At 38.1% G+C, this 20,961-nt stretch overlaps 1 protein-coding gene across 9 annotated transcripts in view; it reads left to right on the forward strand.

The window, feature by feature from the left end:
• The window catches only part of LOC110464595 (peripheral plasma membrane protein CASK-like), a 279,718-nt gene that overhangs the window by 232,691 nt on the left and 26,066 nt on the right, over window positions 1-20,961 (forward strand). For all 9 annotated transcript variants that reach the window (XM_021519889.1, XM_021519887.1, XM_021519891.1 and 6 more), the window contains 2 exons: window positions 10,818-11,009; window positions 20,466-20,544. In XM_021519889.1, the coding sequence (XP_021375564.1) occupies window positions 10,818-11,009; window positions 20,466-20,544 (271 nt within the window). The remainder of the gene's footprint in view (window positions 1-10,817; window positions 11,010-20,465; window positions 20,545-20,961) is intronic.

The raw sequence follows: 20,961 nt of genomic DNA on the forward strand, positions 1-20,961 counted from the left end.
ATTCAATTTGGGTTAGCATTATCAGTATTAGGTAGCAGTTTGATAGTAAGCACATATCAGCCCTGACTGACCCCCAGGGGCTGATGGGTGGGGCCAAAAAGGGTTGAATTTACTGAAATTTCAAAAATCTTCTTCTCAAGACCCAGATATGGTAGAATCAAATACTCTTCATAGATGGAAGGGTCTTAAGGTTTATGACCCTAGGGTCTCACGATTACCCCCTCGGGAAGGAGGGGGGTGGGGGGCAAAAGTTATTATGGTTTATAATGACAAATGATACTTTGAATATTACATGTTAATAACTTGATTGGAATCATAACCTTGAGTTGACAGTTTGATACTTTGAAAATTTTGAGCCAGCCCTACCCCCAAGGGCTGTAGGGTTGGGGCTCAAAGGAGTCAGTGTGCTAAAATTTCTTCATTTTCCTTGTTTAGAATCAGAGGTGCTAGTTTCAAATACTTTTTAGTCTGAAATCTGAATGCTAGATATTGAATAAGGTGGTTATATTGTTTTTTGTCACTTTGAATAATATTTCTGTTCATGTTAAAAACAAAATCAACTCTTTGTATAAATATATCAGGTGACCGTTAAGGCCCATGGGCCTCTTGTTTAGCTATTTTAGGTTAAGCAATAATTAAAATAGCGATGTGTTCACAGTCCTCTATGTCATCCACTATCACATAGTGGGAGGTCGATCGTCGAGAGGTTCAAATAGATCGTTATATAGGAGGTCGATCATAGAGAGGTTCAAATAGGTCGTTATATAGGAGGTTGATCATAGAGAGGTTCAAATAGGTTGTTATAAAGGAGGTCGATCATAGAGAGGTTCAAATAGGTCGATATATAGGAGGTCGATCGTAGAGAGGTTCAAATAGGTTGTTATATAGGAGGTCGATCGAAGAGAGGTTCAAACAGGTCGTTATATAGGAGGTCGATGATAGAGAGGTTCAAATAGGTCGTTATGTAGGAGGTCAATCATAGAGAGGTTCAAATAGGTCGTTATAAAGGAGGTCGATCATAGAGAGGTTCAAATAGGTCGTTATTTAGGAGGTCGATCATAGAGAGGTCCAAATAGGTCGTTATATAGGAGGTCGATCGTAGACAGAGTCAAATAGGTTGTTATATAGGAGTTCGATCGAAGAGATGTTCAAACAGGTCGTTATATAGGAGGTCGATCGAAGAGAGGTTCAAACAGGTCGTTATATAGGAGGTCGATCGTAGAGAGGTTCAAATAGGTCGTTATGTAGGAGGTCAATCATAGAGAGGATCAAATAGGTCGTTATATAGGAGGTCGATCATAGAGAGGTTCAAATAGGTCGTTATATAGGAGGTCGATCGTACAGAGAGTCAAATAGGTTGTTATATAGGAGGTCGATCGTAGAGAGGTTCAAATAGGTCGTTATGTAGGAGGTCGAGCGTAGAGAGGTTCAAATAGGTTGTTATATAAGAGGTCGATTGTTGAGAGGTTCAAATAGGTCGTTATATAGGAGGTCGATCGTAGAGAGGTTCAAATAGGTAGTTATATAGGAGGTCGATCGTAGAGAGGTTCAAATAGGTTGTTATATAGGAGGTCGATCATAGAGAGGTTCAAATAGGTCATTTTATAGGAGGTCGATTGTAGAGAGGTTCAAATAGGTTGTTATATAGGAGGTCAATCATAGAGAGGTTCAAATAGGTTGTTATATAGGAGGTCGATCATAGAGAGGTTCAAATAGGTCGTTATATAGGAGGTCAATCATAGAGAGGTTCAAAGAGGTTGTTATATAGGAGGTCGATTGTTGAGAGGTTCAAATAGGTCGTTATATAGGAGGTCGATCATAGAGAGGTTCAAATAGGTTGTTATATAGGAGGTCGATCGTAGAGAGGTTCAAATAGGTCGTTATATAGGAGGTCGATCGTAGAGAGGTTCAAATAGGTGGTTATAACATTGAAGAACACTGCTGCTGTTATGTAAGATTTGGGTTGAGGAGACACAATTATGTCAGTTCTGTAAGTTAGGACGATAATAACACACATATTGATGGTTATTCTATAATGACTACATCCAATAACTTAAGTCACCACGGCAACTGCTTTTGAGGGTAATAACTATTTTACAATGTATGATTACAGGCATGATGTAAGGGCTGCGCGTGTGAGGCTGATCGTGGTGGTCGACTTTATCACCTCCCTACACAGAACTTTCTCATTAATTATAAAAGTAGAGGATCTATTTTACAAGCAGAAAATAAAAAAAAGTGTATGTATTTCATTTTGTTTCACCTCCAGAACATGATTTATGGGAGCCAGTGCATTTGTCACACTGGCCACTCAGCCAATTGTTTGTATGGTGAAAACAGCATTGTTATCTTTCTGGGTGAACTCACATTTTCCTTTACAAGCTATGAATGTATCCCTAACTGAATAGACAGGTGTAAACATTACAGTATAAAACTTTAGTCATGCCAACTAGACAAGCAACAACCATAAGTCATTAAACAACAACAGAGAATGTTTTTGGTCAAGGACACTGTTACATTGTCCATTGATGTTAGACTACAGTATAGGGGTCAAGGACACTGTGTCATTGTCCATTGATGTTAGACTACAGTATAGGGTCAAGGACACTGTTACATTGTCCATTGATGTAAGACTACAGTATAGGGGTCAAGGACACTGTGTCATTGTCCATTGATGTAAGACTACAGTATAGGGGTCAAGGACACTGTTTCATTGTCCATTGATGTAAGACTACAGTATAGGGGTCAAGGACACTGTTTCATTGTCCATTGATGTTAGACTACAGTATATGGGTCAAGGACACTGTTACATTGTCCATTGATGTTAGACTTCAGTATAGGGGTCAAGGACACTGTTACATTGTCCATTGATATTAGACTACAGTATGGGGGTCAAGGACACTGTTACATTGTCCATTGATATTAGACTACAGTATAGGGGTCAAGGACACTGTTTCATTGTCCATTGATGTAAGACTACAGTATAGTGGTCAAGGACACTGTGTCATTGTCCATTGATGTTAGACAACAGTATAGGGGTCAAGGACACTGTGTCATTGTCCATTGATGTTAGACTACAGTATAGGGGTCAAGGACACTGTTACATTTCCTATTAAAGTTTAATTACAATATAGCATAGGATGTCATTATTGCTGCAATGCGTTGATTCCTAATGCAGATTTTCTATGGGTATATACTCAACTTTATTTAAATGTATTAGATGTCTCCGTACAATAAAAACACAATCCACAAACTTTAGGCCATTGTTTGGACTTTTCCCTTCCTGGTACACTGTCTGTATCGGCTATTAGTGGTCAATGCAATGATGAGGAATTCATTTCAGGAATGGGATAAAGATATCTTCATGTTTTCGGAAAATAGAACAAAAGATGAAGTTTATTGTTTGAGGAAAAATGCATACAGATAGAAGTGCCCAACTTGTCATTTGTCTGTGCCTGCAGGTACCCTTCTTACATCAAATTCAGAATAAGATATATACATATGCATTGAATACCTGGATTAGTCTATCTAGTTACAACTCCCATGTACGACAACAGTCAGGTTACTGGAGGTAATAATCAATTGTTGGAGTGTCTCTGTGGTATTCCCTGGCGCACATCAATTTGTCCCTAAGTTTTGGCGTAATGTGGAGAGGTACCAACTGGATCTGCATTACAAAATCTAAACATCTACATGACTAGGAATTGATTTTAAATAAAGTAAGTTGAAGGCAAATTGGAATAAATTCTAAAATGTTTTGAGTATGGCAGTGTTTAGATATTCAGTGACTCACCTATTTAGGAACAAAACCTTCATTATTGTCCTCATTGTAAGGCACCAGAAAGTAAGGAAATCTGGTTCTGTGAGACAGGGAGATGACTTCTGATCCATACGCTTCACAATTAATTACACTTCAGGGACGCATTGAGAAGGTGAATATGTTACAGTACCATCAACTTAAAACCATATACTTGATCAACTCCAAAAATATGTAATATTTAGTATACTGCCATAAGGTAAAAACAAATCCTTCCAAGTCAAAAATATCAGGTAAATGTATCTTGGACCAGCATCAATAACACTGGAATTATCCGTCACAGCAAAAGTGTCAAATATCTTTAGATTGAATATTTCTCCATGTATAGACTTACTTGTTCACTATTGTTTTAAGTAGAATTTATTTCTTATTTTACAAAGAATTTCATAATGTGTATTGTTAAGACAAATTTTCAGGAAAACAGTAAGCTTAATTAAGGTCTTCATTGTGTAGTCAAATTGTCAAGAAAATATTAAGCTTTATTAAGGTAACCTTATATTAAACTGTTAATTTTTACTGAACCTAGATAAGAATAGAGTTACTTCCCTTAAACATCTAAATTAAAAGTCAAAGTGATTTTAATGCCTTTTCTTAGAATGTTGTCTATGAACCAAATCCCAAATTATCAGTCGTTATAAATATTTACAGGAGTGTTCATCAATTAGTGTAAACTCTTTAGGAATGGAGATGATTTACTGTAAAGTAACATACAGCCTTAAGCCATTGATTGTAAATGAAGAATTCATTCTTATAAGTGATGGACATTTAGTTAACCCAGAAGAAGCAATCCACTTCCCCAATTCATAACTTTGGATTCAAGAATGGCATATCATATTAGAATTTCTCTGGAAAATATCACAAAACTTCATATTCAAGCTGCCAACTTAACAATAGGGGGCGAGTTTGCCTTGTCTCAGGATATGATGAATGGTAGCTGCCTCAGAATCATAATGTATAATTTAATTTGTATGGCTGTCTTCAAAGAACAATCAAATAATGAATTCATGATGAATAATGGATTCAACACATGGCATATTGCAGAGTTTGGCCTTTGCATCTGTAGAGGTTGTTTTGAAAGAAACAACTCTGTTTTTTCAAAAGGTTGATGGTTATAAATTTTGAAGGGAATAGCTGTATGGGCATCAAGTTGCTGAACATTGATCTTAAAACGGGGAATTAGATAGTCCATTGTCTGGCAGAAATAGTCAGTCTTTACGGACTGCAGCAAGATATTTTGGCATTATTTTATGGCATTTGTAACTTCTAATACTAGTGTATATCTGTTAGAGATAAGCGGTGATATACTGGACACAAGTATGCATATCTCAAAGATATCACATGGTAAGGCAAAGGGAGATAACTTACAGTTAAATTATAGCTCAGAGAGGTGGGTAGATGTTTAAAGGAAGATCTCCCCCAACACAGGACTACATGGCCTCTTGTTTCCTACATGTTTATCACCAGCTGTAATTAGTCTCTGACTGGTATTTACTAGAGCTAGGCATGACGAGACTACGTGACGAGATTATGGGTTTACAGAAAGGGACTCTATCCTTCAGTCTGTAAATGATACACTTTGTCCAGGTCTCATATACTCTTTTCACCTACAATTCCCAAATATTGTATGTGAATTCCTGTTGAGATTGAGGAGTGTCATGTACTGAAATAAGAGCTGGTGCCCTTCTTTATACAGAGTTGTGGCCCTTTATTGATTTTTGATACCAAAGAGTTGACTGTAGTTTAACTTTACGATTTCACCTATATTCATGAAACTAATGTGAACTTAATCGTGTCACAGGATGTTAACGAATCCATAACGGCTATATCTGTCGACAGCTGCTGCGATAAAACAGATTTGCATGCAATACTTTGCCTTGTAAATTAAATATCATTGAATTTAAAAGAGTACAGACAGTAATGTAAACATATTTATTTAGACGTATTCCAATTTTAGCGTGTTTTGCTCTTCAAATTTGCTCTAAATTATGATTGTTCTAATTGTAGCTTCTATATGTATATATTACATGTATTGCTAATTTGTCAATGTACTAATCTGTTAAAATTCTATAACACGGCTAAATTTGATATTCAAATGTTATCAACTCTTGCAGCAGTCACCTATATACCTTATAGCAAGAAAGATAATGTTTTCAGCACCAAGCAGAGACTTACACACAATAGATATAGTATTATTACTGTGTAACTGTTTTGGAATTTCAAAATGCATACCTAGGATATGGGCATTGCCTACATTCAGCAGAACAGAGTATTATGTAAGACAGGTATTTCAAGGCTTACAAACAATGGAAATAACATTTTCCTGTTAAATGTTTGGCATTTATAAAGTCCAGTCTATGATAAAGGCATGCCTACCTTCAGCATGTTAAGTTCAATGGTAGACAGATATTTGGCGACTTACAAGCTCAGTAAGTAGTGTTTCTATGTTATGTCAGGGTGTGTTTGTGGCTGTGGATGTTTTATGCAGGTGCCAGTACGCTGGCTGTCGGAGAAGGTGCAGACACAACATGGGTAACAGCTAATATCCCTATTACACGGCCATTTACCTGATGGCCAGGCTTTACCTCCCTGTACACAGACCTGCCCAACTCATAACCATTCTCATAAGTTATATCAGATGGTCTCTTTACCCAGATGGGGGAAGCTTTGGAACAGATGTTTCAGGCTGTTGAGGAGATGTTGGAAGGGGGAGACAAAGGGAGGGGGGTTTCTGGTAGCACTATTTTAATTGGGCTTTGTAACTGTGTGTTTTGTTTGGGATATATAGTCATTGTTGTACCACAATCTAGTCAGGACTTACTGGACATTGAGTGACCAGAACTCACAGGGACTGGACAATGACAGGGGATGAGTACATAGGTGATGTCCTGGTAGGTTGTGTAAAAAGATGATAAAGACTTACCAACTATTAATATGTTAGACGGTAATTGTGACTAATGTGTGAACTAGTATTACATTGTGCTATCATTTCTGAAAGCATGTTGTCAATTCTGAAGATTATAAGTAATAATTGAGTTTCTCTATACAAAACTAGCTTTGTCACAAATTGTAGTGACAAACCTTTATCTGTTGTTGGACTGGGCTGGGTGACTGCCATTGACCAGCTAGCACAATTTGTTAGAGCATCTCTCTAGAGTTTGGAGGGTCCAGTGTTAGAATCCCAGTTTAGCCAGCTGTTTCATTGTCCTTCTGTAACAGTGGTGCCTGTGACCAACTCCATAATGTTTCATGTAGTTGTATGTGTACCTGAACCTGAATAGTATTTTCTTTCGACTTTGAAACACAGGGATTGTATGTAATGGGACAGGGCTGTAGGTGACCTAAGCCAGCTGTTTTGGGTGGAACATCTATCTGGAGTTACGAGGACCCTGGTTCGAATCCCAGCCTGGCCCAGTCACATTTTCCTTCTCCCATTACATCTCGATGAATTACCAGGTTTACCAATAGGTACAAACTTAAATGTACCACTATACATTTTAGCATTTCCTGTGGGTACAAACGTCTATGTAATGATATAATATTACCTACAGACCTAATCAAGGATTCACATGTTTTACCTGTTCATACAAATGTACATATAATGATTTATTATCGCCTGTACAGAATTATATCTAACAACAGGTACAGACCTAATCAAGGATTCACATGTTTTACCTGTAGCTCTAAACCTTCCCTAATCATCCCCGAGTGTTTCACATGTGTTCAGAATCAAAATGATTTCCTGGTTAAGTTGACTTGACAGTCTGGTGCGCTGCCAGGCAGGGCTCTCAGTAAGAAATGGTGTTTTGTGGAGAAACAGGGGTATACCTCATTTACAAAAGATAATGAAAAAGTCTATATATTAAGGGAAAGATTATGTTGGATCTCCGAACCGTTTCCTAGGTGTATTAATTAATGATATACACAAGATTTTCTCTGACTATGATGAACACAAGGAGTCGGGAGAACGTTTGGGATGGTGCCTAGGTCGGTGTGATTACCATTGGGAGGGTTGAAACTACTACAGTTATGATAGATTGCGTATTTCATCAGACTTCAATATTCTGTAAAATAATTACTATACTTATAATAAGTTTAGTAAGGAAAGTCAATTATATAAATCATAATTTTAATTTTTCATTAGGAAATTACTTGAAAGTAATGAATCATATATCACACTTGTACATGATATAGAATATGGAGAGAAACTCAAGACACATAGTAAATCAAATTTGGGGGAAAAGACGTACAAGTCTATTTCTAAAGCAACGTTTCGGATACAAGTGGAAGCAGAATCTTAAATTAGTTTATTTAAATGAGAGAAATTCAATAACGCATCATACTTCAGCTTTTACCAAAAAATTTACATGTATGGAAATTATTCTATTCTCTTTTGGATTTGAAGTGAAAAACAATCCTAGATGTAATTATGACAATATAATGAAAGTATAATTCTATACTGGTATTCCTTCTAAAATATAATTTGTGTTTATGTTCCATTGCTGGCAAGTTTGTATCTGAAGTACCAAGCATTGCTACAGTAATGAAAGTTCAATAATATGTTTGTGTTTCAGAATAGTCCCATATATTGGTGTTTTTTAAATCAATGGTTAGTGGTACCATTTTGGGTCAACCATCGTATAGAGTTGAGGGATAATGTCTGGCCTGATGATTTCCCCAGGATACAATAACACCAAGGCTCAACAGGGAGCACTACCACTGTTGTCTGAGCATCAATCAGTCAAGGTTGGCGGCTTTATGGCCAAACATGAGATGCTACTCCATGACTAATATACTCTGTAGCAATATACCTTATACCAGTCAAAGCGTTTCAGCCCGTCACTGGAAATATACTCCTGTAGTAGGAGAAAAAGAAATAGTAATAGCCTGACCAGGATTCGAACATTGGACCCTCCAAACTCTAGACTGACTCTCTACCAGTTGGGCTTCCTAGCCCCAACAATCAATCCAGTCTACAACTCAGATTTGCCTATCCCCTTGCCAAACACTCACCCAGTACGTAAAGCAAGGGTTGGGAAGCTCACCTATTTTGTGATAGGAGAAAGAGTGAACCTGGATGGTCTAGGCAGATGCTCTACCAGTTGAGCTACTTGCAATTGATCCTGTCAAGTCCTTCTACACTCTAATTCCATGGCAATATATGCTTCATATCTGTCAAAATAGCCCTACAGTCTCTGTGACTGGTAAATACTATTGTAAGGTAGGAAAGACAGTAATGTTCTTCCACTGGGGATTGAACCCGCCACTCCATCTTCCCAGTTCGCCGTTCTACCTATTGAGCTGCAGAGAAATTCCCCCTAGGAGAAAGGTAGAAGGTGATCGTAATCCTATGTCCAATTAAAATGTGCCAAACGACTCCTGTTTACTCTAGAACACTACAACAAGCCAGGTTCTAACTCCCAGCCACAACAGCCTTGGACACCTTTTGTAACAGGAAAGAGAGCAATGTGCTTCCAGCGGGGATCGAACCCATAGCCTCAAGCTTCTCATTCCACCGCTCCACAGAGTGCAAAGCTAGAAGGCGAGGATAATCCTATGAACAAATAAAACCTGCCATATTCCGACACTACAACAGTAACCTTATACCAGTTAGTAGTAACTCGACCTGCTCAATTCTATAATGTCCCCCAAGAGGAAGGAATCTTGCACAATACGTTTCTTGATTTTGAATTATTTGACCTTGTTAAGTTTTTGCAATTATGTGTGTATTTGACTAATTAGTGCAGCTAGGATCACTTAGCTTCACATGCTTTCACATCTCTTAGGAACTTTTTTTCTTAACTTAATCTTTGACCCCCATGACCATGTTTTTACATTTAGGTCAGTTATGGACAGAGTAAATGTAAAGTCTATATACAGTCTTCCTATCCTTGTTTTTCTCCTACCATATTTCCTTGTTATCCCTTCTTTTCCCATTTTTAGATACAGCCAGTAAAGACTTGTCCCTGACTTAATTTATTGATAAGATAGCTCCCATTTTAGCCGCCATTCCTGGCACTGTACTAATTAGTATTGGAGGTTTGTGATGTCCTGATGGCCTGAGTAAAGAGATATTCTTTGAGATACCTCGTTATTTACCTGCCGTCATGGCTGCCCTTGTGTATACGTAGTCAAACCAAAATGTTGATGTTATAAAGATTGTTACTAGTTGTTCTACGTTGCTCTGTTGTGTTGTAATAACTTGGGTGAAAGCTACCATATATCCCACACTTTGAAGTCTCCCTATTTCAATTGGAACCCTACATTTTCCAATAAAAAAAAAATCTGTTGGAGAAATGAAGAGAAATTTAAGCTGCACAAGCTGCATTTATTAACAAAGGAATGTCATGATGACCGTAATCTACATATTGGAGAGTGCAAGTGTTCGGAATTTTGAGTTAGTATTTGCGATAATGTGAGTAAGTGTTCGTATTGTAAGTATTGAGGTTTGTGAGTTAAAGTGAGTTGGATTGTAAGTATTGAGGATTGTGAGTAAGTGAGTAGGATTGTAAGTATTTGGGATTGTGAGTAAGTGAGTGGGATTGTAAGTATTGAGGATTGTGAGTAAGTGAGTAGGATTGTAAGTATTGAGGATTGTGAGTAAGTGAGTGGGATTGTAAGTATTTGGGATTGTGAGTAAGTGAGTTGGATTGTAAGTATTTGGGATTGTGAGTAAGTGAGTGGGATTGTAAGTATTGAGGATTGTGAATAAGTGAGTAGGATTGTAAGTATTGAGGATTGTGAGTAAGTGAGTGGGATTGTAAGTATTTGGGATTGTGAGTAAGTGAGTTGGATTGTAAGTATTTGGGATTGTGAGTAAGTAAGTAGGATTGTAAGTATTTGGGATTGTGAGTAAGTGATTTGGATTGTAAGTATTGAGGTTTGTGAGTGTTTGAGATTGCAAGCAAGTGTCTTTGATTATGAGAAAGTCTCTGGGATTGAAAGTAAGTGTCTGCGTTTTTGAATATAAGCTAGAAACTGACTGGAGGTTGTGCTGTTTCAGGCCCTACTACAGGCCCACGACGTGGTGGCTCACGAGGTATATGGAGAAGATGCCGTCCGAGTCACCCCCCCACCAATGCAGCCTTACCTTAATGGAGACAGCCAGCCTGACAGTCCCGACACAGACATGGAACCCTCCAACGTGACACGTGTACGCCTCGTACAGTTCCAGAAAAATACTGAGGAACCAATGGTGGGTCATTTACTACATGTTTTGTATTCGATTTGAACATGATTGTGTTACGAGGTATTAATCCAACAGTTACACATATGCATGTTATATTTCTAAATCAATGCGTACCTTAGTTAAGCTGAGGTCTGGTGACTCCACACTACTAACCTCATGTAAATTAACACAGGGCCGCCTTCGTTTATCGCGATCCAAACGGTTGGACCGGATCATTTTTAGCTCACCTGGTCCGAACTACCATGATGAGCTTATGCCATACCACAGCGTCCGTCGTCCGTCCGTCAATTTTTCATATAAAACGCTACTATAGTCATGAACAAATAAGCAGATTTTAACCAAATTTGGTCAGAAGCATACTTGGGGGAAGGGGAACAATTTTTGTACCAATGGTGGGTCTGGCCCCCCTGGGGGCTGAGGGGCGGGGCCAATAGGGGTAAAATAGCAAATTCTTTAAAATCCTTCTTCTTCTGTAGGAATGAAAGGATTTATTCAATATTTGGTCTGAAGCATCCTTGGGTGATGGGGAACCAATTTTGTATAAACCGTGGGTCTGGCCCCACAGGGGCCTGAAGGGCGGGGCCCAATAGGGGAAACATAGCATATTTTCTTCAAAATCCTTCTTCTTCTGTAGGAATGAAAGGATTTGGTCCATATTTGGTGTGGAGCATCCTCGGATAAAGGGAAACCAATTTTGTTGTATAAACGGTGGGTGTGGCCCCCCTGGGACTTGAAGGGGGCGCAATAGGGGAAATAGAGGTAAAACCTTTATAATCCTTCTTTTACCATAGGGAGGGATTAATTGGGATATTATCCCAATTTAGTCTGGAGCTATCTTGGGCAAAAGGGACCTTATTTCGTATAAACAGCGAGTGTGCCCCCCTGGGGGCAGAAGGGAGGGGCCCAATAGGGGAAATATAGCAAATTCTTCAATGGCAGGATTTTGTCAAAATTTGGGATGAAGCACCTTTGGGTGAAGGGGAACCAATTTTGTATAAACAGTGTGTCTGACCCCCCTAGAGGCAGAGAGGCAGGGCCCAATAGGGGAAATAGAGGTAAGACTTTTAAAATCTTTCTTCTACCATAAGGATTAAGGGATTGTATCCTAATTTAGTCTGGAGCATCCTTGGGTCGAGGGGGCTCAATTTTGTATAAATGGTGGGTATGACCCCTTTAGGGCATAGGGGTGGGGCTCTGTTTGAAGTTTGTTCTTGCTATATCTCAAGTACTTGATGGATCTTTCTGAAATTTCATATGTACTTACAGCACCTACCATGGAGTGCTATATCTTTACTTAATTCATACCAATTATTTTAAATATATATTCAGGTGAGCGATACAGGCCCTCTGGGCCTCTTGTCTATTTTATGTCAGGAATGTTTCCTTTAGTTATATTGAGGCAGGACCTGTGGGCTACCAGCATACACAATTAGTGTCTATACCTGATAACCAGGCCCGGGAGAACCGAACCCCATCAAATTTGTTTTATGAGGTTTTGTTCAGAAATATTAATGCCATCTAATTACATTTAGTAGAATTAGTTCGTTACTGATTAAACCCTCTTCCTAAAGATCATGTCCTTGGGCTTACCATATGACCAGGGTCAGATACAGGTCAAGGTTGTAGTTGAAATTAGATTTTATGTGAGAACAAGGCTATACAGCCGTTGATAGAGGGATCAGTCTCATGTATAGATATAATGGGACCAGTCTCACATATAGATATAATTGGATCAGTCTTTTGTATAGATATAATGGGACCAGTCTTACATATAGATATAATGGGACCAGTCTTGTGTATAGATATAATGTGACCAGTCTCACGTATAGATATAATTGGACCAGTCTCACGTATATGTATAATGGGACCAGTCTCACATGAAGATATAATGGGACCAGTCTCAATAGAGGGATCAGTCTCATGTATAGATATAATGTGACCAGTCTCACATAAAGATATAATGTGACCAGTCTCATGTATAGATATAAAGGGACCAGTCTCATGTATAGATATTATGGGACCAGTCTCACGTATAGATATAATTGGACCAGTCTCATGTATAGATATTATGGGACCAGTCTCACGTATAGATTTAATGGGACCAGTCTCACATATAGATATGATGGGACCAGTCTCATGTATAGAGATAATGGGACCAGTCTCATGTATCGATATAATGGGACCAGTCTCACATATAGATCTAATGGGACCAGTCTCATGTATAGAGATAATGGGACCAGTCTCACATAAAGACATAATGGGACCAGTCTCATGTATAGATATACTGGGACCAGTCTCATATATAGATATATTGGGACCAGTCTCATGTATAGATATAATGGCCCCCGTCTCACATAAAGATATAATGGAACCAGTCTAACATAAAGATATACTGTGACCAGCCTCACGTATAGATATAATTGGACCAGTCTCATGTATAGATATTATGGGACCAGTCTCACGTATAGATTTAATGGGACCAGTCTCATGTATAGAGATAATGGGACCAGTCTCACATAAACATATAATGGGACCAGTCTCATGTTAAGATATAATTGGACCAGTCTCACGTATAGATATGATGGGACCAGTCTCATGTATAGATATAATGGGACCAGTCTCATGTTAAGATATAATTGGACCATTCTCACGTATATGTATAATGGGACCAGTCTCACATAAAGATATAATGGGACCAGTCTCACATATAGATATGATGGGACCAGTCTCATGTATAGATATAATGGGACCAGTCTCACATAAAGATATAATGGAACCAGTCTAACATAAAGATATACTGTGACCAGCCTCACGTATAGATATAATTGGACCAGTCTCACATATAGATATAATGGGACCACTCTCATGTATGGATATAACAGGACCAGTCTTACAAATAGGTATAATGGGACCAGTCTCATGTATAGAGATAATGGGACCAGTCTCACATATAGATATAATGGGACCAGTCTTGTGTATAGATATAATGGGACCAGTCTCACGTATAGATATAATGGGACCAGTCTCACATAAAGATATAATGGGACAAGTCTTGTGTATAGATATAATGGGGCCAATCTCACGTATAGATATAATTGGACCAGTCTCACATATAGATATAATGGGACAAGTCTCACATAAAGATATAATGGGACCAGTCTCATGTATAGATATAATGGGACCAGTCTCACGTATAGATATAATTGGACCAGTCTCACATAAAGATATAATGGGACCAGTCTCACATAAAGATATAATGGGACCAGTCACACATAAAGATATAATGGGACCAGTCTCACGTATAGGTATAATGGGACCAGTCTCACGTATAGATATAATGGGACCAGTCTCACGTATAGATATAATGGGACTAGTTCTACATTTCCAATCTTGCATTTCGCTCATACAATTAATCAAACAAAACATCTAGTTATAGAACACATGAAATAGAAATTAAAGTGAAATTAAAACTTAATTGGTTCTGTACCACTGCCAAAAAATAGAACTAGGAATGGGAATTTTTCACTGACATGGCTACTGCTTTAATAAATCATTTCTGAAAAACAATCCATAACCATGAAAATGAAACACAAGATTTAGAAGTTTCACTGAGTCCAACTTGAGAAGAAGTTGAAATACTAAATGACACATGGACGTACAAAAAATCACTTGAACCACACAATGATGTGATAAGAGGAAATTTTGACTGAAGTTTAAAGACTGTTTTATGTTTCTGGGGCCTGGTTCCGTAACCTTCCCTCTATGTTGACATTTCTGTCATTAGTCTCTGGGGATTACATCCAATAAATGTCAAGGCTAGTGTTGTAGATCTTGTGGTTGTTTCAAGGGGCATTTTTTTCATTCAACATTCTGAAAATATTATCTCAGAAATTCCTTGAATGTAACCAGATATGGCGAGAAATTAAATTTTGCGCTAACTTGATGCAATTACTCACTAAAACAGTTCTTGCCTATTGACATGTGTGTCTAGGACTTGCGTCTTCCATTTTATGCTGTATTCTGTGACACATGTCAACTATGTACATGTATCTATGACACGTATCAACTACATACATATTTTATATCATATGTCAACTTAATACTATGACAAATTTGTATCAACTGTATACATATTTGTGACAAGCATTATAGCTACACAACTTTTTATTGTTGTGCGTATTCTATGACAGGCATCAACTACAAAGATATTCTATGACATGTGTCAGCTATATACATATTCTATGACATGTGTCAACTACATATCTAGTGTATAGCATGTGTCAACTACATACATATTGTATGACATCTATCAGCTTCATAGATATTCTATGACATGTGTCAACTACTACATATTGTATGACTCATGTTAACTACATACATATTCCATGACATGTGTCAACTACATACATATGCCATGACATGTGTCAGATTCATACATATTCTATGACATGTGTCAGCTTTATATATTCTGTAACATATGTCAGCTAATACAAATTTTATGACATGTGTCACCTACATATATAATTACATATTCTATGAAGCGTTTCAGCTATACACACATCCTCTCAGACATGTAATCTACATAGTCCATTCTCTATGAAGTGTTTCAGCTATACACTCATCCTCTCAGACATGTACTCTACATAGTCCATTCTCTATGAAGTGTTTCAGCTATACACTCATCCTCTCAGACATGTAATCTACATAGTCCATTCTCTATGAAGTGTTTCAGCTATACACACATCCTCTCAGACATGCACTCTACATAGTCCATACTCTATGAAGTGTTTCAGCTTTACACACATCCTCTCAGACATGTACTCTACATAGTCCATTCTCTATGAAGTGTTTCAGCTATACACACATCCTCTCAGACATGTAATCTACATAGTCCATACTCTATGAACTGTTTCAGCTATAGATACATCCTCTCAGACATATAATCTACATAGTCCATACTCTATGAAGTGTTTCAGCTATACACACATCCTCTCAGACATGTAATCTACATAGTCCATACTCTATGAAGTGTTTCAGCTATACACACATCCTCTCAGACATGTACTCTACATAGTCCATACTCTATGAAGTGTTTCAGCTATACAAACATCCTCTCAGACATGTAATCTACATAGTCCATACTCTATGAAGTGTTTCAGCTATACACACATCCTCTCAGACATGCACTCTACATAGTCCATACTTTGAAACTTATGGATATAAGTGTTGTTTGTACACAGAGACTCGGGTAGACTAACTAAACATTGACCCCTGGTGTAAGGGTCATTCCACCTTCGAGGGTTTCATCATGGGTTGAACCATTTTGAGTTTGTAGGGGTCAACTGAGATGACTAGGCAATGGACCTGTTTAGGTAATGTAAATTGATATGCCCAGAGTAACTGGAGGAATAGAGGGATGACTGGTCATTCTCAGAGACTGTATCAGACTAGTCACGTGACTGGTCAGTCATCCAAATTAGGTAATGGTAATTTGATATGCCCAACGGAAGGAAGGGTTATTAGGTACATTGCTGGTCATTCTTAGGAACAGCAGCAGAGTGTTAAGACGTATAATATTTGATGAACCGCCGCCGTCCCCGCCACACTTCCTTCTCAGATGGTGCCTGGGTCTATCTCACGCTTTAGCGCCCTGTACTCAGGGCGATGTTCTGTCCCAACTTCAAAAATTGGCACTAGTCCAAGTGAGAAAACACTGCCAGTTGGTCAAGCATTGGAAATCATACCACCCCCTTCCACTGGGAGTTAGGGTTGGGTAGCTCGCTTCCAACATTCCTGGACTGAAATTCGGAACATGTTTGTATTCTTGTGCTAAGGCATCTACATGAGGTTTTTACTTCATTGTGATGCATATTTTACATAACATTATGTAATACCCCCAAGATATAAATATATAATATACTCCTTTCATACGTCATACATGCTCATACACTGTCCCACCAAGCTGTCACACAGCAAGGACGGCACCGTCCAACCAAGCTGTCACACAGCCAGGACAGCATGTTATGAAAGTGAGTTTTAGTCTTCCTCGTTACTTCCCTTCATACATGCTCATACGCTAAGGATCCGTCCCACCAAGCTGTGGAGCTAGCAGGACAGCATGTATGAAGGTGAATAAATTAGTCATATGAAGTAAACGTGTCACAAGCTATCTCGCGCGCAACGAGGCGTCATTGAGGACACGCGCCCCTCAAATGACTTGTAGGTGACACGTCGACTACATGACACAGCTGAGATAGCCCCTTAACCCAAATATAGGTAGGATAAATCATAGTATAATGAAAATAAATATCTAGAAACATATGCATTGCTTTGAGTCTTTTGTGTATAAACTATGAAGTGTTTCAGCTATATACACACACATCCTCTCAGACATGTAATCTACATAGTCCATACCCTATGAAGTGTTTCAGCTATAGACACACATCTTCTAAGACATGTAATCTACATAGTCCATATTCTATGAAGTGTTTTCGGTATACACACATCCTCTCAGACATGTAAACTACATAGTCCATACTCTATGAAGTGTTTCAGCTATACACACATCCTCTCAGACATGTAATCTACATAGTCCATATTCTATGAAGTGTTTTCGCTATACACACATCCTCTCAGACATGTAATCTACATAGTCCATACCCTATGAAGTGTTTCAGCTATAGACACACATCTTCTAAGACATGTAATCTACATAGTCCATACTCTATGAAGTTTTTCAGCTATACACACACATCCTCTCAGACATGTAATCTACATAGTCCATTCTCTATGAAGTGTTTCAGCTATACACACATCCTCTCATACATGTAATCTACATAGTCCATACTCTATGAAATGTTTCAGCTATACACACATCCTCTCAGACATGTAATCTACATAGTCCATACTCTATGAAGTGTTTCAGCTATACATACATCCTCTCAGACATGTAATATACATAGTCCATACTCTATGAAGTGTTTCAGCTATACAAACATCCTCCCAGACATGTCATCTTCATAGTAGTGTTTCAGCTATACAAACATATAATCTACATAGTCCATGCTCTATGAAGTGTTTCAGCTATAGACACACAGCTTCTAAGACATGTAATATACATAGTCCATCCTCTATGAAGTGTTTCAGCTATAGACACACATCTTCTAAGACATGTAATATACATAGTCCATCCTCTATGAAGTGTTTCAGCTATACAAACATCCTCTCATACATGTCATCTTCATAGTCCATACTCTATGAAGAGTTTCAGCTATACATACATCCTCTCAGACACGTAATATACATAGTCCATCCTCTATGAAGTGTTTCAGCTATACACATATCCTCTCAGACATGTATTATACATAGTCCATACTCTGTGAAGTGTTTCAGCTATAGACACACATCTTCTAAGACATCGATACTCTATGAAGTGTTTCAGCTATACACACACCCTCTCAGACATGTAATTTACATAGTCCATACACTATGAAGTGTTTCAGCTATAGACACACAGCTTCTAAGACATGTAATCTATGTAGTCCATACTCTATGAATGTACTCTACATAGTCCATACTCTATGAATGTACTCTACATAGTCCATACTGTATGGAGTGTTTCAGCTGTATCTTCATAGTCCATACTCTATGGAGTGTTTCAGCTGTATCTTCATAGTCCATACTCTATGGAGGGTTTCATTTATACACACATCCTCTCAGAAATGTAATCTACATAGTCGATACTCTATGAAGTGTTTTAGCTATACACACATCCTCTCAGGCATGTAATCTACATAGTCCATACTCTATGGAGTGTTTCAGCTATATCTTCATAGTCCATACTCTATGAAGTGTAGCAGCACTTCATTTGTAGGATTATGTTTGATAATCCAGCCGCCATTAACTTAGTTATCCCCCTGTCCAGTCAGTGTCCAGTCTGTGATTTGTTGGACAGATTGGTTCTCTCTACATAATTTTTGGAGTAATTGAGCCGTCTCACAATCAAGTCTGTTTTGCTGGGAAGGAAGATGGTTGAATTATTAAGACTACTGTTTCCTACCTCTCTTTGACTAAAATGTATCACTCAGGCTCGTTCTATTAAATATTTACATAAATAACTGCAAAACATTTTGCTGACCAATACTATAAACTTTTTATAAAAACAGCTCTTAATTTCTCAAGATTCAACATTATTAATAAAATGTACATAATTATTAGGTCACCTGAGCTTTAGCTCAAGTGACCTATTGCTATCCGTTTTCGTCCGTCGTCGTCCGTCGTCCGTCGTCCGTCGTCCGTCGTCCGTCGTCCGTTAACATTTTACATTTCAAACTTAAAGTCAAGTTCTGCTGGGCCGATTGAACTGAAAGTTGGTAGGAATGATCGCCTCATGGTCCTGACAAAGTGTTGTTATTTTTCGGGTCGATCAGAAATCCAATATGGCCGCCACGGCCGCCATTTTGAAAACCTATTTCAAACTTAAAGTCAAGTTCTGCTGGACCGATTGAACTGAAAGTTGGTAGGAATGATCGCCTCATGGTCCTGACAAAGTGTTGTTATTTTTCGGGTCGATCAGAAATCCAATATGGCCGCCACGGCCGCCATTTTGAAAACCTATTTCAAACTTAAAGTCAAGTTCTGCTGGACCGATTGAACTGAAAGTTGGTAGGAATGATCGCCTCATGGTCCTGACAAAGTGTTGTTATTTTTCGGGTCGATCAGAAATCCAATATGGCCGCCACGGCCGCCATTTTGAAAACCTATTTCAAACTTAAAGTCAAGTTCTGCTGGGCCGATTGAACTGAAAGTTTGTAGGAATGATCGACTCATGGTCCTGACAAAGTGTTGTTATTTTTCGGGTCGATCAGAAATCCAATATGGCCGCCACGGCCGCCATTTTGAAAAACTATTTCAAACTTAAAGTCAAGTTCTGCTAGGCCGATTGAACTGAAACTTTGTAGGAATGATTGACTCATGGTCCTGACAAAGTGTTGTTATTTTTCGGGTCGATCAGAAATCCAATATGGCCACCACGGCTGCCATTTTGGAAAACTATTTCAAACTTAAAGTAAAGATCTACTTGGCCGATTGAACTGAAACTTTGTAGGAATGATCGACTCATGGTCCTGACAAAGTGTTGTTATTTTTCGGGTCAATCAGAAATACAATTTGGCTGCCATGGCCGCTATTTTGCTACTAAATTCTAATAGGCCGATCTCACTTAAAATTGGTCTAGGAATGATCAGCTCATGGTCCTGACAAAGTTAAGTTAACATTATACTATTTTTTACTCAAATTGGTACATATTTCAACAAAAAAAAAAAAACCTGTAGACTCAGGTGACCGTTAAGGCCCATGGGCCTCTTGTTATATATCTTGTTCAAATACTTAATATCTGTATTGTAATCTTTATGAAATGTCATTGTGTGGCTGTGTCCTTTATATAGATAATTTTCTGAACAGGGGATCACACTTAAGTTGAATGACCAGGGGCGGTGTCTGGTGGCCCGGATAATGCATGGAGGGATGATCCATCGTCAGGGTAAGTGTCTTAATGTAATACAACATCAGAGTAATATATTATTAAGTGTCTTAATGTGATAAAATGTTAGGGTAAGTGTCTTGTTATAATACAATGTTAGGGTAAGTGTATTAATATAATACAATGCTAGGGTAAGTGTCTTGATATAATACAATATTAGGGTAAGTGTCTTAATATAATACAATGTTAGGGTAAGTGTCTTGTTATAATACAATGTTAGGGTAAGTGTATTAATATAATACAATGCTATGGTAAGTGTCTTGTTATAATACAATGTTAGGGTAAGTGTCTTGATATAATACAATGTTGGGGTAAGTGTCTTGATATAATACAATGTTAGGGTAAGTGTCTTAAAATAATACAATCCTAGGGTAAGTGTCTTAATATTGTACAATCCTAGGGTAAGTGTCTTAATAT

The sequence above is a fragment of the Mizuhopecten yessoensis genome, unplaced genomic scaffold, assembly GCF_002113885.1.
Source record: "Mizuhopecten yessoensis strain PY_sf001 unplaced genomic scaffold, ASM211388v2 scaffold11011, whole genome shotgun sequence".
In the NCBI taxonomy this organism is placed as follows: domain Eukaryota; kingdom Metazoa; phylum Mollusca; class Bivalvia; order Pectinida; family Pectinidae; genus Mizuhopecten; species Mizuhopecten yessoensis.